Below are 26,167 nucleotides of genomic sequence, written 5' to 3' on the forward strand. Positions count from 1 at the left end.
GAGGCAGAACATTTGAAGTTAATTACTGAGCTGTGTAGCTTACAAGATCTACCTCTCAACTGTACAGATTTTTGCAGAATGTCCAGATTTATGCCTCATATTTTGGTCTATTTCTCATAAAGGTGTGATTTACTGGCAAGTTGTTGAGGGTTCAAGTCAGAACATGACCGACTTTTGAGTTTCAGACTTCATACCCATCAGAAAATTCATGCTAATGCAAAACGTGTTATTCTAGCTACTTTATAAGTCTGTAACAGCAATATTTAAAAAGTGTCCCTATTTTTGGGCCTTTCTCCCCCCTTATTTATGGCTTTGTCCAGATTTCTTGCTCTGTGAGGTTGAGAAGTGTGCTGTGATATGTCACACACTTCTATCAGTCCAGCCTCCATTCATACACCAATGGTATTTGTCTGCAAAGGAGTCAGCCAATTGTTTTTCTATCCCTGGAAGTTACACTACAGATGGACAAAGGCTGTGTTGAACAGTCCATTTCCACATGGCAACTGACTCCTAGAAAAAATGGCTCAAGCTCATACTCCCACTGTTTGCTGATATAACACAATACTAAGATATTTTCTTTGCTTATTTCTAGATGTACTGGAAGGAGTTTGGCCTGCAAGACTACTTATGCTCTGTAAATTGATCTCAGCTTATGCAGGCTGGTCTGTAGAGAACTTTTCTTTTGAGATCAGTTGCCCTATGTCAATAGATTGTTGAAATGCGTTCTCCAAGCATAAGTCAGAGAGTCTGTTGTCATTTACTGTGTTACTGCGTAATGTGGAAGTAGCAGCATTTTAGAAAGGTCGCCTGGGTAGTTTCATCAAAAACTTTTTAACCTGACAAAACGTCAGAGTGGGACCTCATCGAAGGATGAAGTCCTGATTCCTTTCCAGGTGATCTGAGTTTGATTAGCAGCTGAGGCACCTGGCAGAACGAATATGAAAGTGAGCAACCACGACCAGCTTGCCCATCTTAGGGGAGAGAAGCAGGTTTGACTCCCAGTTAGGTAATATCTAGTAAGAACACTGTTACACCCATTGATACAGCTCTCAGCCTTCCATCTCCAAAATGTGGAACATCATCTCTCTCAATGTGAAACAAATGGGGAAAATGTGGAACACTTAGTAACAGCTCACTAACAAATTCAACAAGGAAACTCACAGGATGGATACAATGTGTTACTTTATACCTATAAAAAGTTATTTTGATGACTTAGTATAATTCAGTATGATATATCATCAGTATCAATTAAAAATTCTTAACAGTTCATGTAATATAGTCCCGTTCAGTGTGGAACTGTGAGGGAAATGAGCTTTTTAAGACTCAGTATGAGGAACATTCCTCATGATGAAATACATTTGAGAGATATGGCCATGGTGCATGTGTCCCTTGGCAGGCAGCCATAATAGAGCTCTAAAAACTCTGCATGCCCAGGACTTCCTTGACATTATAAACGCTAATGGTTTTTCACAAATATTTAACCATTCTTCTTGGGTCCCCAATATCCTTGACCTCACAAATATGGCCGCTTCTTGCACATCTCTATATGTATCATCATGTATTGTTAAATCAGACCATAATTTAGTGACCTTTTCTTTAAAACTGGAGGGACTTCCCTGTAAATAGCTCTGCATTTATGGACTTCTCAAAAGCAAGCATTCTTCAATTGCTTGATGACTTAAATACATTCTGCTGTAATCCTCCCAATATTAAAGCTGCTACCTACAGATCTGACTTTTATTCCCACTTAAACAGTTGCACTTATAAGGCATTCCATATCCTCAACAAATAAAATGAGAAATAAACAAACCACTGTGGTGGAATACCTGTATTAATTATATACCAAGAGAAAGAAATTGCTTAGTACTTGTAAGAGGTTTCACTCTACCAACCTTAAGAGCACACACAAGTAAACTAACAAAGAGCTTAAGGAAACCATTAGGGAGCTCAAATCTGAGTATGAATCTTAAATAGCCACTAAAACCAAAAATAACTGCAAATCTTTCTTGAACTATGTCAGGAAGTTAAGAACTGAAACCCAACAATGTTCAGAGCTAGTCTACAGTAATACTGCACTCTCTGACCAAAATGAAATAGCTAATATCTTAGTTAACATATTTAGTGCAAATTTTACACCACCCACAGTTATAGCTATTCCATAAGTTCCACAATCTGACTACTAATCTTTAATTACTATGCAATATGTTCTCTCAGCCCTCTCAGAAACTGAGTTCTTCACCCATTGGCCCTGATAACATATCAGATTCCTGATTAGCAATCCCAAATATGGCCTTTCTGAATGCCTACATAACCTCTTTAATCTAATCCTCTCCACTGGTTGCATTCCTGAAGCCTGGAAAACAGCTATTGTAATGCCATTACACAAGGGTGGCCCATCCATGGATCCTGGTATCTATAGACCCATTAGTCTCACTAGTCTCATATGCAAAGCTCTAGAGCTCATTATCTCAGACCTCATTAATCTGGGCATTGGAAATCTCTTAATGATGACCCTAATCAATTTGGCTTTGTCAGGGGGCGGTCTTGCTTCCTTAACCTCATTAATTTCTTTGAAAATTCAACTGAAACCATAGATAGCAGTTAAGCAATGCATACAGCATACCTAGACCTGGCTAAGACCTTTGATACTATTTGCAGGCATGATTGATAGATATGTACATTTTAATATGATTCATTACATTGTGCAATGGATAGCTAACTGGTTGTCTAGAAGAACCCATGCAATTAAGAGTTACAGGTGCCACTTCTGAAAGCAAAACAAAAATAAAGTTACCAGTAGTGTACCACAGGGCTCAGTATTGAGTCCTCTCCTACATGGCATCTATTTCTCAGATCTTCAGGTTAGAACTTCTGGCCTATGATTAACTAAGTTTGCAGACGACTGTAAAATGGGCATTGATATTCAGTCTTCAGATGACTCACAATTGCTCCAACATGGGTTAGAACATGTTAACAACTGGTGAGAGGACAATGGTCACCAAGTAAATATAAAAAATCTAGCAGAGCTCAGTTTGGTAAACAAAATAGTTTCACTTACTAAATAGGAGATTCACCCCTCCAATCAATCAGACACTGTTGTAAGGGATCTAGGCACTCTTATTGATAATTCCTTGTCATTTGACCATCATGTCAACAAAGTAGTATGAAAAGCCTTCAGCCTGGCATGTCTGCTTCCAAAGGCATATCGGCTTAATCCAGAGAAGTCTTAATTATCCATTACTCATATCTTATCAGCCCCATTATTGATTATAATGCATGTTTTGGCATGTATTTATCTAAACATATCACACAACTTGAGAAACCTCAGAGATTCATAACTAAAAACACCAGTGGCTGCAAAAGTCTTAGGAGAGACTGGCAGCCCTTTCCCTATACTCAGCCTCTTTGGTGATCTTTGTCTAGCCTTTCATGCCATGAAAGATCCAACTCTATTTGACCTCCTATTCCTTTGCAGAACTAAAGCTACTTAAAATACTCAGTTAAAAGGACTAAACCTTCATCAGCAGATAAATAAGATACATTGGCAGGATATATTCATATCCCAACATTTCCTTCACCTCTGGGACAAACTCCCCTACATCTCAAGCAGAGTAGCACCTTTGCCATGTTCAAAGTAAACCCAGACAACTGGATAGGTGGCTTCAAATTTTCTCTGGTCTATCTTGTCTTGTCCTCCTTGAGGCTAGAAGAAATTTTTGAAAAATATGTTTTTTTGGCTAGACTTAAATGGGTCTACAGACTGATTGCCTAGTAGTTACTTCTGAACCTAAGAGCCTCCATGGGGAGGGGGGACTCCACCAGGAGAGGGATAGAAATTCAGTAGAAGGATAGGCATGTAAAGAGAGAGACCCTTCGCAACACAACAAGCGAGTCACCTGCAGGAAAACTACTTAAAATCACATTTGAGTCTCAAATCTGCAATGCTCTTGCTCTACTAAAACAAAAATAAGAACAAACTATTTAGATGAAGGTTCTAATTGAAATTTGTATTGTCTACCATTCATTACACCAGATTCTGAATCAGATGCAAATCAGCAATTGCAGCAATTTTAAGAGCAGGTGGCATCATTCAATAAATGGACAAGTCATAATGTGAAACTCTAACCATAAGTATGTTGCATTGAGAACATACCCCATTTGGTATGTACCTAACCAAGCACATCCAACTACTGGAACATCCACAGAGGTTCCTCACTAAAAGAATACAGGGTGTAAGTAACATGTCCTATGTAGACCACCTCAAGGTCCTATCCCTGTATTATGTCTCCTACAGACTGTTGAGGGGAGATCTATGCCTGACATGCAAAACATTGTCAGACCCCATCATCATGGACCTCCTGCATATCCACAAAACAAGCAGCACCAGAATTACCCATTCTAAAGACTTAAACCCTGCCTGCAATATAAATAGGAGCTGCTAGATAGATATCCCACAGACTACCCCTTTCTCTGGAACTGGTTCCCCATCCATGTGAAGCAGAGATCTTCCCTAACCCAATTCAAATGTAACTTGGACAATTGGATGGGGAACAGGAAATTCATCCCTGGTTTGGCACCTATGTCCCTAACAAACACAGGCAGCCTGTAAATGGTTTATCTCCCAGGCCCCTGCTTATAAATGTTTCACCTCTCCAGTCCCTGCTTCCATTTCTCAAGGGTACCAGAATTTGTCAGAGATTTGAGATGCATAGCTAGGCGTACAAAGTCCTTTGTGGTCATTGGCCTAGTACACATCTTTGAACCTATAAACACTGTGCTCACTTGCTTCCACACAACATAAATATTACTAAATGGCATGTTTTGGCTGTGATTAGCATCTTGCTTGCCTTCTTGATATGAGATAATTAGCTTGGTAAACCACCATTTAGTAGAATGTATAACATTGTATGCTATGGCTTCATGAACATTGTATACTGATATTTGAGCCTGTAATAGTAATTATTAGTGGCTGCTATCATCTTTTAATGATACATGGTGGATTTTTAATGATACATGCTGGTCGGGAGATGCCTTGTAACCTGATTCATCCCTACTGTAGCAGAGTTTGACTACTAAATGACCTCAAGCTAGAAACACTCATATTTCCTGTATCTAATTGCTGCTTATGAAATGGCAGCCTGCTTAAAATACAGAGTACCAGTTATTTTAAAACTAAGCATTGGAACCTGTGTTATTTTAAAACAAAGCATTGGAACCTGTATAATAGTTATATTATTTAATATATTTTAAAGTACAGCATTATGTAGCTCTGGTAGAACTTTGGTTGTTGGCTCACACTGTGGAAACAAAGTAATACTATTTGTAACTGAATGGAGCTGCGCATTACCGTATAGTCTGTAGTTTAACTGAATGTTGATATGCTTGCTTGCTTGGTGGCTAAAAGTTAGTGCCAGAAAGGTCTTTCACTCCATATATATGTTTTATTTTAGGTAGCCCCCCCCCACCCTTGTAAACTTCATACAAAAAGAATCTCCTGCCTGAAGAAAGCTATCCTACTAACCTCTAACCACAAATTACTCTCCAGAAGTCAGTCCTTCAATTGGCTAAGGTTAATACCTTAAACTGAGCTGTAATACCATATTCTGTAAAACTACTGACCTGGGTCTAAAGGCACCATTAGTCTGTCCCCCCATAATTAATTGGCTCTCTCCTTGGTTTTAAATTGACTAGTCAGCCCCTAGCATTTATTCCTTAACCTGGAACTACTTCCTGTATATTGCTTTCTCACTCAGTTCTCCCAGTCTTAGCTCTTGCATGTGTGCACCTCACAGTCTAAACCTAGTTCGCAATCTAGTGCAAAAATTCAGTTTAAAGTACAGCATACATTTAAACAGTGTTAAAGTACAGCATAAAATCAAATCTGTGTAAACTCAGCTGAAAATATACCAGTAAATTATCAAAGCATAAGGAAACATAGTCTGTATTAGCCCCGCTACGCTTAGGCTCGCTCTGCGCCCCACCCTGCCCCCAAATACCACCCACTTCCAGTACCTCTACATTTATAAATACCTAACCAGACCCTTGCTAAATATCCTATCAGCTTTCACCTCCATTCGCTCTCCACCCTGTTCCTTCTTCCTATCAGCTCTCACTTACATACTCTATCCTCCCACGCTACTAAACCTAAATTACTCATCCATACGTCTACTGCAGTGACAATCAAATAACTGATCCAAACTACTATTCTCCTTCTCTCATTATGTTCCACGACTATTTACTACCCATTCTGCTAGGCTATGTACTCATCCTGTATGAAAGCAATACACTTATTGGTTATCAACACCCTGGAGGCCATACTATCACTCCAACTATAAAGCACCCCACCTTCAACCATGCCTATGAAAATGTGAACTACTCAACCCCTAGCTCACTCTTTCGGCATAACAACCCCAGGCACACCAGCCCTAGATCAGGACAACACCACAAACTCTTAAATAAACTTCTGAGGCTTATCACCAAATACAGATCCAGCTTCCTACTCGATGGTGACATTGACCCCAGCCCATCCACCTTTGATAAATACACCCCATCCAGTTGTAACCTAAACTGCCAAACTAGTATCAGTAGACCAACTAACTCTCTCCTGGCCTGTCACCTCAGTATTAGGAGCATTAATAACAAAGTGCACAGACTGCATGCTCTCCTGGCAGTCCACTCCCCTGAGATACTCTGTCTATCAGAGACCTGGTTAAAACCTCACACCACTGATAATGAGGTGTTACCTCCTGGGTATAATATAAACAAACTGGATCGGGTTTCCAGGAAGGGGGGGGTGGGGTAGCCATACTCTACAAATCTGAGTTGATTGTGACCGGAGATGTTAATCAACCACCTCAGATCAACAACTCTGAGATTCTAGCCACGAGATTGCAGCTTAACAAAAATAAATGTATTAACATAATCTGTATGTATATCCCCCCAGGTAACAACACAGCCACACTTGAAGACACCCTGCACTGGCTATCATGCCACTACCCCCAAGAAACCCTAAAGCTCGGAGACTTTAACATAGACTGGGGTACCTGTTCCTCACAATCCCCCTCTACCCATATTAACCTGCACACTTTCACGCAAACCATAACTACCTCGACCTGACTAGGAAAACCCTACCAAAAAGAAACCATACTCGACTGGGTTCTTGTAAATAGTAACACCCAACAGTACACTGTGGGAATCTTTCCCAGTGATCTAAGTGACCACCTCCTCACCTATGTAGTCAAGCAAAAAGCCGTTAACCCACATCTACCCGTAATCAGAAAAGTCAGAAACAATAAAGACTTTCACCCAACCAAATTCCAACAGGAACTTATCTCCTGCAATTGGTCTATGCTAAAACACCACCCCCTAGAGGAGGTAGTTGTGTATTTTAACAATAAATTTCTTGAAATCCTAGATCTGCAGGCACCTGTCCACTCAAAACGAACTAAAGCAAGAACTGCACTATGGCTTACTAAAGAGTCCAGACAAAAAAATCAATAGCAGGAGCACCAAGGGCAAACGTCCAGTCTGGTGGACCCCAGCCATAAACAAACTTTACAATAAGAGGAGAAAGCTATTACATGATAGAGCAAAATCCCAAAAAGGGAAGGCATCTTTGATCAGTACTAGCAAGAAACTACGATCCCTCATAAAATCATCCAAGGCCAATTTTGAGAAAAAAATTGCCATAGATTCAAAAGACAATCATAAGGCCTTCTTCAGCTATGTCAGAAACCTGGGTGGAAACTCCCAGATATGCTCAGAATTAGTCCAAAATGATACAAAAATCACTGAACCCACAGACATTGCCAACATACTGGCAGACAGGTTCAGTGCAAACTTCACCCCCCTCTCCCCCCCCAAAGGAGAGATAACTATCCCAACAGAGTGTAGCCTCCCAGACATCTCAAATGCGCAAGTGAAAGCTGCTCTCTCTAAAGCTAAAAACACAGCATCAATGGGACCGAATGGTGTCCCCGGCTGTGTGCTACATGAACTCAATGAATAACTAAACCCGCACATAAGGCAGCTGTTTAATCTTAGCCTTACCACAGGATATGTGCCCAAGGAGTGGCATACGGCAACTGTGGTCCCACTCCACAAAGGCGGTGCCTCTACGGAACCTGGTAATTACCGCCCCATAAGCTTAACAAGCCTGGTCTGCAAAGCTATGGAGAGGATCATAATGGAACTCATAAACAAGGACATAGGGGACTTGCAGACCTTGGACCCAACCCAGTTTGGCTTTGTCAAGGGCAGATCTTGCCTTTTGAACTTGGTCGACTTCTTCGAAACAGTTACCAAGGCCATTGATGAGGGAAAGGCAGTCCATACAGCCTACCTTGACCTTGCAAAAGGTTTCGACACAATACCCCACTCGGGTATCATAGAGAAACTTACCAGCTTAAATGTAAACTCATATGTCACAAGATGGGTTGCAAACTGGCTAAAGGACAGAACCCACAGGGTTAGAGTTGCTGGAGCCATGTCAGACTCCAAGCCGGTTACAAGTGGTGTCCCACAGGGCTCAGTCCTTGGCCCCTATTGTTCGGCATCTACTTCTCAGAAGTACAGGCAAACATAGGAGGACTATGGCTGACAAAGTTTGTGGATGACTGCAAACTGGGTGCCATAGTGGATAGTACATCGGACACAGACATCCTTCAGAGGGGTCTCACGGAAACTGATAGCTGGTGCCAGAGCCATGGCCTGAAGTTAAACGCAAAAAAGTGTATAGTCATACCCTTCGGGAAAAACAAGGTAACCCCAAGCTACCATATAGGTGGCAACCCACTAAGCACAGAAGAGGTTATCAGGGACCTGGGTACCCAGGTTGACAGTGGCCTCTCGTTTGACACTCACGTTGCTAAAGTGGTTCGAAAGACCTTCTACATTGCCCATCTGATCATGAAGGGATTCACATCCAGATCAAGTGAGGTCATTGTTCCCCAGTCCTCTTCACTTATCAGACCAATGATCGAATACAATGCCCCATTCGGGATGTATCTCACCCGACACCTGCAGCAATTGGAGAGACCCCAAAAGTTCCTCACCAAAAGGATAAAGGGACTCCAAAACCTGTCATATACTGCCAGACTGAAGAAACTCCAACTCTATTCAGTTGCATACCGTCTGCTCAGAGGTGACCTGTGCCTGACATACAAGTCCATGACCAACCCGGAATTAATGGACATGCTCCACCTCAAAAAATCCAAATCCACCAGAACCACTAGAGCAAGTGACTTAAACCTTGGCATGGATATAAATAGGACGTGCTGGAGGGATAGATTTATCACCCAGAGACTCCCCATGCTGTGGAATAAAATCCCGGTCCATGTGAGGCAGAGCACCTCGCTGGCTCTGTTCAAGAGAAATCTTGACTGGTGGATGGGAGATCATAGGTTTACCCCAGGAATCATCTCTGTGTCACTGCTGGACAGAGGCACAACAAACTAATGGGCACATTATTTCTAACATAAGGGGTGGCGTAAGCCACATAACTTTGGGCTAGGCTTATAAATGCCTTAGGGCAGATAGCCTAGTATAAACCTATGAACCTTATTACCTAAATTATGGGCCGTATGCCGCTCCACTAAAGACCCCATGATCATGTTAAATACAGGCAAGCTAGGAATGACACTAAAAAATCCATTCTAAAAGACAAAAAAACAATACTTCTGTAATTTACAGACAATTAACCAGAACAATCCTCAGAAGTTCTGGGCAGGTCTGAATAATCTGCTTCATCATGGAAAAACATCTACCTCCATCCCCACCACAACCACTGATAAATCTCCTGAGGATGGCCTCCTAGCTCCCCAGTCCTGATACAACCACCCCTCTAAACCAACCCTTATTTAGCTTCAAACCAGTGCCCACATCACTCATCCGTTCTCTCATCAAAAAATTAAAACCCACCACACTCTCCACTGACCAACTCCCTGCCGAGTACCTCCAAAAATCAGCTGATGCCATTGCCTATCCTATATCAATACTAATTAACCGTACCATAGTAGAAGCAAATATTCCCACCATTTGGAAAACAGCCTATGTAATCTCTGTATAGAATAAAAGCCTTTCTAACCCCCCCACCAGGATTGCCATAGCCCACACCCAGCTAATCTCAACACTTCTATATCCTTCCCCCCTCTACTCTAATCTAAACAAGTCGGTACTAAATAAACTGTCAACCTGTTAAGTCACATTGCCAGGTTTGCCACCGGCCTGCCATTTAGAGCACACCACTGCATTAACCTCAAACAACGTGGGTGGCTAGAACTTCCCAGTCTAATCCAATACAACCTCCTGATTATAGCTAATAAAATTCTCTATAACCCAGATGATACACCATCACTTAGGAATGTTATCACCCCCCCATAACAATCAGTGACTGCTTAGATCCTCAAATACATTGCTAATTCAGACAATCAAAATTAACAATACAGCTGGGGAAGCCCTCTTTGCAAACTCAGCAGGTAGAGTCTGGAATCTCCTTCCAGCTGACATTCCTTTGCTCTCCTGCCCAGGCCAATTTAAAACCAAACAACATCTGGCACTAAACTGGCTTTGCCACTGTAACAAGTCTAGATAACCCTCATCATGAATGTAAATAGTTAATAATATATAATTTTTTCCTAATGTCAATTTTTTCTCCTGACTTAAACTGGGGATAACTATAGCTGTAAACTTGTCTGCATCATGTTTATACCATGTATCCTCTGTAAATAGCTTACCTATAACTATGTCTTCTTTGTTTCATATTTTTGACTCTGTCTATCTTGGAGCTTTTCTCCCCGGGCCTCCACTGAAAATGGACATGAATCCAGTCAGACTATCCCGGTCAACAAATGTAAAATAAATAAATAAATGTTACCCATCTGGGTAATTAAATATACCTTGCTCCCAGGTTTCTTGCATGTAAAGAAAGTATACCATTTTATACTTTGACAATACTTTATTTATTTACTTATTTATTTATTTATTTATTTATTTACATTTGTTAAGTGGGTAAGTGGATTGGCTGGCATATCCTTTTCATCCATGACTGGACTACTAAGACAAAACAAAACATGTAGTACATCAGGTGACAGCTTTGAAATACAATTAAATACAGTATTTGTGACATCAGAGATGCATTTGAAAACATGCATTATAGCTATCATAGACCAAATAATGCATGAAAAGAGTTTGTGTGTACAATATTTGCATACTAATCATGATGATTGCATCAATCACTGAGGCAATTAAAGGTTTTAATCGTTTAAGGCTTATAATATATAATGAATCATTACATTGATATATTATATCTGATACATTATATCTTATGTGGTTAAAACATTTTACTGAGAAACAAAAAAATACATGTTCAATTTCAAACTAAAGTTGAAAAAGAAACTTTAAAGACACAATTAATTAATATGCATACACTAACAACATGAGATTTTAATTGTGATTTGAGAGGAAAAAAGAAGAGAGGAAATGATATGAACATTTTTGACGTTATAAAACGTGTCAATTTAAAGAGTTTGAATAATTATTTGTGGACATACAATTGAGGTATATATAAGATGGAAATAGATTATTTTATTATATCACACGGTTTAAATATAGCTAAGGGAGAAACATATGTGATAGGCTTTTCAGATCACACAACCATATGGATAGAAATGCAAGAAAATAATCAGTATATCAGATTGGGAAAAGGAATAAAAAGAATACATGAGAAATGATATCACGAAAATTGAAAAAATAAGTACGTGTTAATTTAAAGATCACATTTCCACTAGAGTGTGTTATAAAACCTGGTCTATGTAGTGGCTAGCTTTGAAAGAAGAATATAAAAGATGTTTTTGAATGGCAGTCAAATGTAAGAAAAGTGGAAAAAATTATAAAACAATGTGAATGCATGCTTTAAAGGATTTGGAAACAAATGATAGAGGATATTATGTGATAGAACAAAGAATTTATGGATAAATCAAGAGAAAATAATTAAAGAATTATTATTTAATCAAATGTCTTTTTATAAGGCAAAAAAGTATCAGCTTATTTGAGCGGCATGGTTAAAGATAAGAGAGAGAATACTAGTATAATGAGAGAAATTAAAGATGATAGAGGAGAGAGGTAAGAAGATCTCAAGAACAAATCATGAATATCAAAATAAATTGTGTAAGGAAAATGTTTTAAGATAAAAAGTACAATAAAAGATCAGCATATTAAAAAATTGACAGAACAAAAAAAATCAGGAATTGGAAATGAGATTTCCTTGCATGAATTAGATAAGATATGTAGGAAAGTTAATTTACAGCCCGTTTCAAGATCAGATGGATTAAGATATCAACTTTATAAAACAATTGTATGGAGTGGCAGAAGAAAATCTTAAAAGTTATAAATGAGTGGTTAAATGAAGGTTTTATATATAAAGATTTATGCAGTGGTATATTTCAATTTGTATGGGAAAAGGAGGATAAAAATAAAATTGAAAATCCGAGAATATTTACTATTGATCAATATAGATTATAACATTTTTATAAAAATACTTCAGAAGAGAATGGAAAGCAAAATGAAAAGTATCATGAAAGACAGCATAGATAATTTAAAGGGAAAAGGATGTCAGGAATACATAGTAAGGGAAACTGTGGATGTTATAAACAGGAATGATGAGACCGAGATCATGATAGGAGATTTAAATAAAGCTTTTGACATAGTACAACATGAACTTTAGTGGACACTTTTCGAATAGTATAACATTAGTAAAAATACAAGGGTATATGTTGCTCTGCATATAATACAAATAAAGTAAGAATTTTAGTGAATGGATGGTTAAGCAAAGAACTAGATATAAAGAATGTCATATATCAGGGACATCCTTAAAGCTGTATATCTTTTGCTTAGTTATGAATTTATTAGTCAAATATGTAAATTTGCACATAAGATGTGCTACTTATATTACTAATGAAAGGAGAAAAATTCCAGTTATATGTACTTATGCAGAGGACATCATACAGAAGATATTATATTATATTGATTATGAGGAACAAAGTCTAGATGAAAGAAGTTATATGTTATATACATTAGTGTTTAACTATAATAGATATGACTTAAAAGAAAAAAAGTAAAGGACTGGGAGATATAGTAAAGAAAGGAGGAGCAAGCATCTTTCTGAGTGAAAAAAATCTCTGTGTTAGGAATAAGATTTGTGGGTAAAAATGTAAGTGAGGAACAATGGAATATGATGCTAGATAAGAGAAAGGAGCTTTGTTGTTTTTGGAAAACATAGAAACTATCATTTAATAAAAATGTTTATTTGATTGATTCAGTTCATTCATTCTGTACTCAAAATCCCCAGTGGAGACTAGGGATCTACACAGCTGCTTGCTTTCGGGGGGGGGGTGAGGCAAGTTCAACTAATGGGTTATTACTTAAAAAGGTAGAATAGACTCTTTGCAGATGCTTACTGCATGCCAACTCTTTGGACACGGGGGGGGGGGGGCAAAGAGCTGATGAAGAAAACAGATGATTTCCCCAGTGAATGATGGTACAGATCCTATGACTTGATCTTTACCCTAGAGTAATGAATTGATCATAAGGACTAAACAGTGAGCAGGAAGAAAACTTAATGGTCACGTGGAGTGGGAACAAAAAAATTCACATTTCCTAGGGCTCACTGCAAATAGTGAAATATTCCCATGCCTGCATATTCTTTCATTTTGGAAATATTTAGCTCCAAATTTTTTAAAATATTACCCATGATAAAATAAATGTCGATTAGTATTAAAAAATGCACATTGACTGGTCTGTCCAATCAGCATGCTCATTGTAAAATGAGTATATTCCAATAAAAAAAGTCCAGCCACCAAAGTATTCATAAGTGATCATACTTTCTATTGGGATTTCCTAACTAAAACCATCTACACATATTTTTATAAGGGACAAAAATAAGTTTGAGAGAACTCAGTACCTACTGCAAAACTCTGGGCAGTAGAAAGGTATAGTGACTGCTTGTTTCATCAATAGTACTACTGTCAACCTTACTACTCATCTACCTAAATTTTAGCAGAATGTCCCTCATTTTTCTCTTCTATTTGCTCTGTCTCTTGTAAAATTTTAAACATTCATGTAAGTCAGGAATGTTCAGGTAAATTGAGACAGTGCACTTTCAAAAAAGAAAAAATCAAGAGAGACAGACAGAGGTAAGCACTTCATGAATGCCTTCTTCTCTTGCTTCTCCTTTCCACTGCACTGATGTCCGGTGCAAGCATAGGGGCGTACATACCTTTTGCATGCACAGTATATCAATAAACAGTAAAAACAGGTGGAAGATCACTAAAATGCCATTATACAAAGACATTATTAAAGAAAGGTTAGCAATGTTTTTCTTAAATAATGTCACTCTATAATATCAATGACCCACTGCTGGATGTGGGCTTCACATAATTTACCCATAGTTGGCTTTGTTTAATCACAAGAAGGAAACCCATATGATCAAACCACATCATCTGTGGGTAAACCCTATGAAAACTACACCAGCAACTTGGATTAATGGCTCGGTAGTCAGAAAACACGAAAATACTGTCAGAGTTAAAAAAACAAAAAACACTAACAAGCCAACATATGGCCAGGTCAAAATATAAACTTTTTTAATGTTCAAACATTAAAAAAGTTTATATCTTGACCTGGCCATGTGTCGGCTTGTTAGTGTTTTTTGTTATTGCTAAATTATACTTTGCTTGAACTAGCTTTGTTAGAATGATGAGTGTCACTAACTTTCCAGAAATTCGTCTACCTTCAAAGACCCTAACAATACATGATGGCATCATCCCTGAAATGTTTATTATGAGAGAACATGCTAGAAACTCTGCAGTGTGACAAGCTTCTGAAGGCCTTAGTTACACTACCATATATACTTGTACAGGAATTCATGAGATTCATCCAGCTTCAGAAGTCCAGATGTAGTTTGCTGTTCTGTCAGTATACCCCCATGTTGAAAATGCAACATTAGCTGGCAGTTTACATCATATGCATGGGAAGTGTTGTATCATGTCCCACCACCATGCAATACAAATTTTTCAAGCAGGTTTGCACAGCATGTGAAAGTTTTAAAATGGTTCACAATCATCAACAAATGCAAAAGTGTGCAAAACCTTTCCAAAAAAGATTATATTCTGCAGTATTTCTTTGTAAGAGAGCAATCAATGTTTGTAATATACTTCAGCAAGTCTCACAGTTTTTGACAAGTCTTCAGAACACATGATGTTGACCTGATCATTCATCCATGAGACATCCATAGCTTCTCATCTTTGCTGTGTCTCTCTGTAGGTACTCAAAGGTTTCCACAGTGAGGTCAATAATGCAGACATCATTTTTGGTGTGCCTTTTTTGGTAGATTTTAACATTATAACTTGTGTGTGAATGGTAAATTTCACACAAAATTTTGAATAATGTTTGCCTTTGATGGGGCTCTGATTTAGCAAATTTAGTAGATGTCGGCTAAATACATTCAAAGTTGCATAGTTATCAATCTACAACGAGACATACTAGTGTTTAAAATGGAGGTTTTATGAAAATCCGATAATATGTAGACTTCATCACTTCACAGCACTAGTTTCTTTTTCTTCTTAAATGAATCATCTGCCTTGAACCTCTTCCTGCACTGCCATGAAATCCAGCACTGTTATCTTCTGTCACTGTGTAGTCAGAAATATTTTTTTTAAGAAAAAAAGATGATTTTCACCAATTGGGGGTAATCCATTCTTCAAAGGTATGTAATTTCTACTCCCCATAGATATATAATTTGATTTTAATTTGCTAATAAGCATGGTGTCGATGTTGTTCCCACAAAACTGTGACCATATTGTTTTTGCCCATACAGCTTAACTTGGCACCTCCATCTTTTGTAGATTGTATCTGCAAAACTGCAGACTAAAATGCCATTGAAATAATAGGCAATACAAATGTCCAGTACTCAAGTTATGTGTATCAAGACTTAAGGAATCTATTAAAAATTGGGTTATTGAGCAAGGAACTCATCGTAGACATAGCCTTGAAGAAAACAAATAATCTACAAAGAATACAATGAAAACAATATGATGAACAATTACTATTGATTAATCAGAGATTTACTTAAATTGCATCTGTAAGGAATGTTTCTCAGAGTCATACTGTGGTCTATATATAATATATGTGTGTTCTGACCCAAATTGCAGCTGAAAAAGGTCTCAGCACAAGTTAATTTACTTAAATAATAAATAGATACACAAATGCATTTTTCACAGCCCCATTCTCCCCTATATTCTTTTATGCCACTTCTGTATTGTATGACTGTGTCACTAGAGGTGTAGACAGTGTTATCACTTGTTGCCTGTTATACAACTGTGTCACTAGCGGTGTAGAGAACGTTATCACTTGTTGCCTGTTATATGACTGTGTCACTAGAGGTGTAGAGAATGTTATCACTTGTTGCCTGTTATATGACTGTGTCATTAGAGGTGTAGAGAATATTATCACTTGTTGCCTGTTATATGACTGTGTCACTAGAAGTGTAGAGAATGTTATCACTTGTTGCCTGTTATACGACTGTGTCACTAGAGGTGTAGAGAATGTTATCACTTGTTGCCCAGAGAATGTTATCACTTGTTGCCTGTTAAGCATTTCCAAGAATCGGCACAGTTGTTTTATGCTTCCATTATGAGCATTTGACAAATGGAGTTATTTTATCTTTTGAAACCTGATATGTACAATAACTGAAATAGGAGGTCATTTCACATAAATAATACAATATTCTTAGAATCTTTTAATGTGATATCTTTTCACTACTTTTAAAAGAAGCACTGTTTTAAAAATGTAAAATTTGATGAAATGATGTGAAAATGTGAAGATGTTATGAAAAGTCACTATATCTACAAATGGTCATTTTTTCAGTCTGTGTCTTTAAGAAGTGCAAAGCACATTTTGTCTTGAAATATTACCTAACATAGATGAGCCACCCATGCAGTAGGTAGCATTATCACCTCACAGCAAGAGGTTCTCCGGTTTGATTCTGGGATGCCTTCTGTGCGGATTCTGCATGTTCTCCTTGTGTTCACTTGGGTTTTCTCTAGGTGCAGCAATTTCCTTCCACATTCGAAACACATGCTGTAGGTGGACTGGGCACTCTAAACTGGCCAATAGTGCATGAACGTGCTTGTGTGTGTGCATGCATATGTGCATGCATTTTTGTGTAGTAAAGCAGAACAACGTCTGCAGGTCTAACCACCTGGCAGTGTGAAAAATGGCTCTAGATGATGGTCACTGTTGATGTGATATTCTGATTCCATGTGCAAAAATCAAGCTTGGGAAAAACGGGGTAATGGATGGATGGATAAAAAACAGGCTATGTTTTGAAGTGCGTATGGATGGATGGATAAAAAAAAACAGGTTGTGTTTTGAAGTGTATGAAGCATTTCTTTCTCAAAAGGTGTCTTACTAACCTGTTTCTTTTTCAATGTTCCTTTCTGGAAGAGGTGGTGGAATGTCTTCTAATTTCTCATTATGGTAGATGCTGTTCCTAGAAAACATAAATTATCCAAAAATGCAACCAGTCATCACAAAGCAATTTGTATTCACTGATCTTTAAGAAGCAAACACTTGATAATCATTTTGTGGACATTGGGGAAAGTTAAACTACATAAAAGACCTGCAAATAATTTATACATCAAATGTCTTTTCGTTAATTTTTTAAAGTGAGCTTCACAATAATATTAAATTCTTTCATTTCACAAATGCATAATATTACTTTACTGATTCATCTCCTACTTAAACTTCAAAGATAAAAATAAAGGCCAACCAAAACTGAGCTCAAGCAGGACACCTGAGCTATGGATATACACATACAGCAATAAAAATAAAAAATCCAGTTCAAGGAAGTATATAAGCTTTTATGCACAGTACTTCATCAGCTATAAAGGAGGGAACCACCAGGCAGGAACAGGATTCTCTATAGACCAGCCATGCCAAACTATGTCCTACCCTAAACTGTACTGTTAGACTATAATGCTTTGTGAAAATATACAGAACATTATCTTTTTATACCCATAATACGTCCTAACAGGAGATATATTGTTAACATATACTGTACATAGTGCTGCTCTTGTGGACTGAGTCTGAACAAAACCTTTAACCTTTTTTGTTGTACTTATCATAACAAAAGGCAAAACAAAGGACCAGCTACTCCTATATTTTTTGTTCATAGGTACTTACTAGGCTATTGATGTGTGAGGATCTTAAGAAGCCTTGTCTTACATTTCTATCGTAGTTTTTAGTCTTTATATTTTGCATACTAGTAACCCTGAGATGGGTCAAACAACGATATGTTGGGGCATTTCTGTTTCCCCTATCCATAAAAAACAGGGGTGCTAAGCTAGGGATGAAATTGTGGTTATTGATCCAGTTATCCAAATTATGTTTAAATAAAGTAAGAGAAGTACTTTGCTTAATGTGACGTGGAAGATGTTTCCATAGAAGTGGTATTCTCTGTGGTACATACCTATCTTTGTCCTGTTTGTGTTGAAAAAGAGATTGAGATCCATTGAATGGGTGTTGAAAAAGAGATTGAGATCCATTGAATGGGTGTTTATGAGACGATTGGACATGCAAATGTGTAATAGACCTGACAGAATAGGGTGTGTTGAAGCTCTGTAATTTAACCACAGGTCACCTGTCAGTTCCCTCTATGATACTGAGAGGAGGGACCAGGCTTTGAGATGGCTTTTACAGTTTTTAAAATTTATGTCCTTGATTTTTGTTTTAGTGAGAAAGCATATCTCCACCTTTTGCCTCCCTGTTCAACCTCTTCCTGTCTAACATTCATAGTCTGAAATGTACTTGTCTTGCATCTCTCAGCTTTCACCATCTGCATTGTCCAGCTTTTCCCAATTTTTGTTATCTAGCTTGTTGTCTTGTAATAAGCTGATGTTCATCATATTGATCACTGTTGCATTAGCCTTAGCTATATGGGTTATATCCTGCCAAGGATATAACACCTGACCAGCTTCTAAAGCTTCAAGGCACCTTCCATGCGCCCAAACTGTAAAGCAGCTTGAGCTGTGCTGACTAAAAGACAAGTTGGGTGTGAAATCCTTCAGAGCTTTACTACCACCGAGGACTACACTCCTCTGAGGCTTTTGAGGATCAGTGGTGGGATTGTTTTTTCCTCTGCTGGGCAGAAAAGTTCCCTTTAGCAAAAAAAATTCATTTTCTTAATTTTATTGATGTTTTTATTACTTTCCTGTTCAGAAAGTTATTTTAAAGCTAGGAGTGTTGTATTTTAATGGCCTGTCTAAAGACCGAAATGTACTTTTAAATGGAGCACTTGTTTTTTTTTTTTTTTGTCAGTTTAAAAGTAGTGTAAAGTAACTAAAAAATTTTTATGTGGAGAAATTGTTTTTCTTTTTCTTTTGTGAGACTGGCATAGTGTTTTAAAGTTCTTTTTACTATATTTTTCTGTCAAAAAAGTAACTTTTCTGAACTGGTAGTGTTTACCAGCAATTGCTGTTTGTCTTCCCTGAGAAAGAGGCACCATTTTCGGGTTGATCATGGAACAGACTACCGGTCCCACAGCTGTCCTTCCTCAAGCCACAAAAAGAAAAAGATAAGCAAATAGCATTTGCTTCCACAGCATTCTAGTGATTTGCCTCAGCCACAGGCGTGTAACTTTGCTGAGGCCATTTGTTGTACCGCAGACCATTTAGCTTTTATCATGGACCCTTCTGATGTAGTACCTACAGCCACTATGGACCAGTGGTAAGTCAAGTCCTCTATGGCTGTTGGGGTGCCCTCAGTGGACAATGGAGAGCCACTCATGTTGGTCCTGAGAGAAGGAATAGAGAAGGTTTCCCTCTTGTGTCAGAATGCTGTGCTCATCCCTGAGTAAGCAGCTGCTGCCATGAGTAACTCAGTTAACCCCATTTTTGCTGTCAAAAGGGAGCAGAAAAAATAACTATGTTTCTACTTAGGTCTGTCTCAGAGTTCAGTTCAAGTTATTGATCTTTCTTGTAAAGCAGTCTCTGGTAAAAGAAAGAGAAATTCCTCTTTTCCTGAAGAGATTCAGAATTCTAAATCTGAACAGAAAGATGCAGGGACAGATAACATTTTTTTCCTCATATTTCTGATTCAGAGGAGAATTCAGAATCATGCTGCTAAATGCTAGGAGCTTAAACCAAATACTGCACTCCCTGGAAACACTGCTGTCACTAGAAGATGTAGATGTCTGTGCAGTCACAGAAACCTGGTTCAAGGCCTCAGACAGTACCCTGGCTTTGCAAGGCTACAATGCCTTCCACATCTTTAGACTGCAAAATGAATGTGTGAAAATCAAAGGAGGCTGTGTTTCAATCTATACAAGAGATAAATTCACCTCCTGTCTAATTAGATTAGACAACTTCATGGAGTTACTGCAGATCCAGGTTACAGAGGGTAAGACCCCCATTCAAGTCATAGCTGGTTATAGATCCCCCTCCATGAATTACGATGCCTGTGAAGCCTATTTGACAAAACTGGAGACAATCCAAATTTCACCGAATGCACAGGTTATGGGGGATTCCAATTATCCCACCATCAATTGGGAAACCTACGCTAGCCCTAACACACTAGTGCAAAAGTTCCTTGACTTTGTTAATTTCAATGCCCTGGAACAAATTGTCCATACCCTGACAAGGGGAGCAAACATTCTGGATCTGGTACTCACCAACATGTCAAACAGATGCACTCCCACAACTGTCAGACCCTCATTAGGTAAAACTGATCACAAATCAGTCACCTTTGAGCTGGCACTAACACCAGAACTCACAAAGGGTGAAATTAGACTAAAAAAACTCACAAAGGCAAACTATACCCTCCAAGGTGAAGGTATAAATGCATTCCAAGCCCCACCCAAGCTAGAGATGGTAACTATGCAGAAGCTTACACAAAAGCCTTGTACAATCACTTGCATAAGTGTATAAACTCAGCCATACCACAAAGAATCAAAGCTACAGCCCCAAGTAAAACCAAGCTGTCATGGTGGACGGCCAGCTTCAACAGACTTTACAATAAATGCAAAAGGTTCCTGTCCAAGAAAACAAAAGCAAGGCCCCAACAATGGAAAAGCACCCTCCTCACCCTAAACAGGCAAATAAGGCAACTTGTGAAATCCTCCAAGGGCTCCTTTGAGAGAAACTTAGCAACTACAGCCAGGGCTAACCATAAGGCCTTTTACAGCTATGTATGTAACCTAAAGGGTAGGACCCAAGCATGTGCAGAATTAGTGGCCAACAGTATCACACACACTGACCCCACAGAGATAGAAAATCTACTAGTGGATAGGTCTGGCAAAAAGTTCACTCCCTTATCCCCTCCTAACGTACAATACACCTTCCTCCACCCACCCACCCCACGCCACCCTAAAGATCTAAAGAGCAGGTCCTAAAGCCTTCTCCAAGGCAAAAAATCACAGCATCTGTGAGATCAGATGACATACCAGACTGTCTTCTAAACAGGCTAAAACATGAACTAGCATCACCACTAAGTACCTTTTTCAATCATAGCCTAACCACAGGCTTTGTTCCTGTGGAACAGAGAACAGCAATAGTTATTCCCCCTCACAAAGGTGGCCTAGCAACAGACTCAGGGAATTATAGAATCATAAGCTTGATCAGTCTCATCTGTAAGACCATGGAACGTATCATGGACCTCATAAAGACATAGATGACCTCTAAACCTTGGATCCTACCCAATTCGTCTTCATGAAGGGCAGATCCTGCCTGTTAAATCTGATGGAGTTCTTTGAAAATGTGACCAAGGCCATGGACGAGGGCAAATCTATGCACACAGCATACTTCGACATAGCAAAGGCTTTCAACACTATCCCACATTCAGGCATTAGAGATAAACTTATCAAACTGAGTGTAAACCCCTTCGTTGAAAGATGGGTTTCCAACTGACTCACAAACCGGACACACAATATCAAAGTGGGTGACTCCACATCAACCAGCAGACCTGTTACCAATGGGGTGCTATAGGGGTCAGTGCTGGGCCCCCTACTGTTTGGTATATACTTCTCATAAGTTCAGGTCAAAACTAAGGGGTTGTGGCTGACCAAGTTTGCAGAAAACTGCAAACTAGGTGCAATCATTAAATCTCCAAATGATGTCAGTATACTGCAGGAGGGGCTAACGCAGACCACCGACTGGTGTATTAGTCATGGTCTCAAACTGAATCCAAAGAAATGCATCAAGATTCCCTTTGGCACAAACAATGTCCCCTCACACTATCAAATTAACAACAATACCCTAAGTACCCATGAAGTGGTAAGGAACCTGGGATCACATGTTGAATGTGACCTTAGCTTCGACCACCATGTGTCTATGTAGTAAGGAAAGCTTTCTATGTAGCACACTCGATTAGTAAAGGCATAGCCTTGACATCAAAAGAAGTTATAACCCCCTATACTCGGCTTATCCAGACCATAATTGAATATAATGCCCCTTTGGCATGTACCATACTAAGCACTAACAGCAATTAGAGAGACCTCAGAGGTTTCTAACAAAGAAGGTCAAGGGGCTCCAGTATGTGCTTTATACAGACCAACTAAAGTCCTTGTCACTATACTCCGTATCATATAGCCTTCTTAGTGGAAACTTATACCTGGCCTACAGAGCAATCCAAGACCCAAACCTAATGAACTTGCTGCATATCCGTAAATCAAATGGGATTAGGGCTACCTGTTCCAGGGACCTAAATGTGGCCTGTGACTTAAATAGGACATGCTAGAGAGACAGATTTATCTCCCAGTAACTGTCGCATCTTTGGAACAGGCTACCAGTTCATGTGAAACAGAGCACTTCTATGACACTGTTCAAAAGGAAACTGGATGAGAGGATGGGGCACTATAAATTCTTACTAGGGATAGAGCCCACAACCCTCATGAACATGGGTAGTCATTACTAAATGCAACCTTGGGTGTTGACTTGCATTTCATTGGTATTACATTGGAATGAAACATTTAGGCTTAAAATTATCTCTGGGTCAATAGCCTAGTAATCTCCTATGGTCCTGTGATTCTCCCTGCAGGGGCTTCTCCCTATTGTTAGATTGTGACAATGTTTTCAGAGGGGCAACACTGAGGTTACTCAGAACCTCAGAAAATATGATGAGTTGTTACAGAAGGATTTTCCAAAACCCACACCCATTCCTCCTGTTTTATCTGCTTTAGGGGGATGTGTGTGTTATTGCCTGCAATTTTCCTGATAGTCAGTAAGTTACTCTAAAAAATGCAGCTAGGATATAAAGTTATTCAGTCTTTTAAGTTGTGTACATTGTTCCCAAACCTGACCCAGTAGCTATAGCTTTAGTTGATCCAACTGCTGCTAAGAACGCAATAATTTTCCCATCCTTATCAGAAAGAGTAGGACTGGAATTAACTGATAGGGCTAGGAAAAAGTGTGTACTTCTTCAACTTTGATTTTCAAATTGGGAAAGTATCATGAATGTTTTCTCTGCAGTTTCTTCTTGTGAGGAAAATCTGCTTTAAATAACTTATTTTATTCTATTGCACAGGTCACTACTCATTGTTTGCAGTGTGTGTATGACTACGTTGATACTTCTTCCAGGATATGGCCACTGGTACTGTTTTAACAAGGTCTGCATGGCTGCATTCTCAGAAACTCCCAGATGAGATTTTAAATTCTCCATGGAGTAGAGATTGTGTTTGGCCCCCTCTGCCATAGAGTTGATTAAAAAGTGAGATGAAAAGGGCAAGTTGATCCAGGGAATCTATAAGATTTTTCAGCCCTACTTTTCCAAATTGTCCAAGGCATTTTCTATCTCCTCCTCCATTTTGGCAAAAAAAAAAAAAATAGGTTAAACAGCCTCAACAAAATTCAGGCAAACAGACGTTTAAGAAGAAAGAGCAAGGGAGTCCCAAAAATAAGTCTCAAAAGTTCCCAAACCAGGGACAGTCCAGGAAATCGGAAAGACTACTCAAGAGACCTTGTGACACACACACACACACACACACACACACACCCAGCCTTGCTCCTTTTTTTCTTCCAGAAAGTCTGAATCTCCATTTTTCTCTTTGGCAGCAGATTGTTTCAGAGAAATGCATTCTGAAAATCACTCATCAAGGTTACAGATGGCAGTGGGAGGAAATTCCTCCATTCCAGGAATTCTTTCCTCAGCCTCTAGATCAGTCTCTTGTTTCCACCTGTTCTTCATCTCATCTTGTCCCAAGGAGTTATAGAACCAATTCCTCCTTCCCAGGTGGGGAAGGGTTTTTATTCAAGGATGTTCCTCATGCCAAAGAAGGAAAATGCATGGTGGCCAGTTTTGGATTTATCTTTTCTAATCTGGTTCGTAATGGTGCAAAAATTCTAAATTATGTTACTTCACAACCCTCTTCTTCCTCCTCCTCTTACAGGTTTCCTTGTAACCCTAGGCTTAAAAGGTGCTTTTCATCAAATTCCTATTCATCCAGACTTCAGACATTTCTTAAGGTTTTGCATGTCTTGATCACATTATCAGTTCTCTGCCTTACCATTTGGACTATCCACTGCACCAAGAGTGTTCACAAAATGTCTAGCTCCAGTTATAGCTCATTGCAGGCTACAGGGTGCCCACATTTTTCCTTATTTAGACAACTCGCTTATATTTGCCAAGTCATTTTTAATGTCTCTGGATTCTCTTTCTTGTGTGAGAGATCTCTTAATAAAGCTGAGATTCCAAGAGAACAGTTCAAATGTCTTTCTTGACACCCTCACATAGAATTGTGCTCCTGGGATGTAAACTAGACACCTCCACTCAAAGACCTCTTTTTTCCACAGGTAAAGAAATGATCTGTATTTAGATCTATTTCTAATGTTTCTATTCAGACTTCAGTCATGTGAGGAAATACCTCAGGATTTTGGGTCACATGGCATTTGTGATTCTCATGAATCGGAACTAGCCTTAGAAACAAAGGCTAACCACAACACCTTTTTCAGTTATGTTAGGAACCTCCATGGCAAAGCCTAGGTTTGTTCCAAATTAGTTTTTAATGGTACCACCTACATTGATCCTGTTGACTTAGCTGAACTGCTAGCAGATAGGTTCAGTGCAAACTTTACCCCCTGTCCCCCCAAAGGCCCATTTGACATCCCCGATACTTGTCCTAGACCTCACATCTCCATAGATCAAGTGTTAAAGGCCCTATCCAAGGCAAAGAACACAGCTTCCATGGGACCATGGTAGAATCCCAGGCTGTATTCTGCACCATCTCCAGCAAGAACTACACCATTGAGCACCCTATTCAACCATAGCCTAAGTACAGGCTTCATTCCAGCAAGTGGAGAACTGCCATTGTCATCTTCTTGCACAAAGATGGTGCCACTACTGACCCTGGAAACTATTGCTCCATTAGCTTGACAAGTCTGATCTGTAAGGCCATGGAGCATATTATTATGGGCCTTATAAACATGGACATAGGCAATCCCCAAGCACTTGAACCACCCAGTTCGGATGTGTCAAGGGCAGATCTTGCCTGTTGAATCTGGTAGACTTTTATGAGACTGTCACCAAGACACTGGATGAGGAAAAGTCAGTACATACAGCTTACCTTGACTTGGCCAAAGCCTTTGACACAATCCCCCACTCGGGCATCATCGAAAAGCTAACACAACCTAGTATAAATCTCTATCTCATCAGGTGGGTGGCCAACTGGCCCAGTGATAAGACCCACAAGGACAAAATAGGTGCCTCCACCTCTGACAACAGACCTGTCACTAGTGGTGTTCCCTAGGGACCTGTCCTGGGACCCCTACTGTTTGTCATCTACTTATCAGAAGTCCAGGCAAAGACAACTGTAAGTTGGGTGCTGTCATTGACTCCCCAAATGATGTTAACATACTACAAGAGGGTCTTACAGCAAAAAATGACTGGTGCCATAATCATGGCTTAAGTTAAACTCAAAAAAAGTATTATCATACCATTCAGCAAAAACACAGCCCCTACTGATTACCACATCAACAGCAACCCCCTAAGCACACAGCCTGTGGTGAGAGACCTGGGTACACAGGTTGACAACAATCTCGCATTCGACCATCATGTAGTGGCAGTGGCTTTTTACTTGGTTCATCTAATTAGTAAGGGGATTGCATCTAGAAAAAAGGAGGTTATTATC

At 39.1% G+C, this 26,167-nt stretch overlaps 1 protein-coding gene across 2 annotated transcripts in view; it reads right to left on the reverse strand.

Annotated features, from left to right (window-relative positions):
• LOC122811218 (SLP adaptor and CSK interacting membrane protein) overlaps positions 1-26,167 on the reverse strand; it is a 335,317-nt gene that overhangs the window by 33,013 nt on the left and 276,137 nt on the right. For both annotated transcript variants that reach the window (XM_044082909.1, XM_044082910.1), the window contains exon 4: positions 17,466-17,542. In XM_044082909.1, the coding sequence (XP_043938844.1) occupies positions 17,466-17,542 (77 nt within the window). The remainder of the gene's footprint in view (positions 1-17,465; positions 17,543-26,167) is intronic.

The sequence above is a fragment of the Protopterus annectens genome, chromosome 9.part0 (genome assembly GCF_019279795.1).
Source record: "Protopterus annectens isolate FY-2018-M chromosome 9.part0, PAN1.0, whole genome shotgun sequence".
Lineage (NCBI taxonomy): Eukaryota > Metazoa > Chordata > Ceratodontiformes > Protopteridae > Protopterus > Protopterus annectens.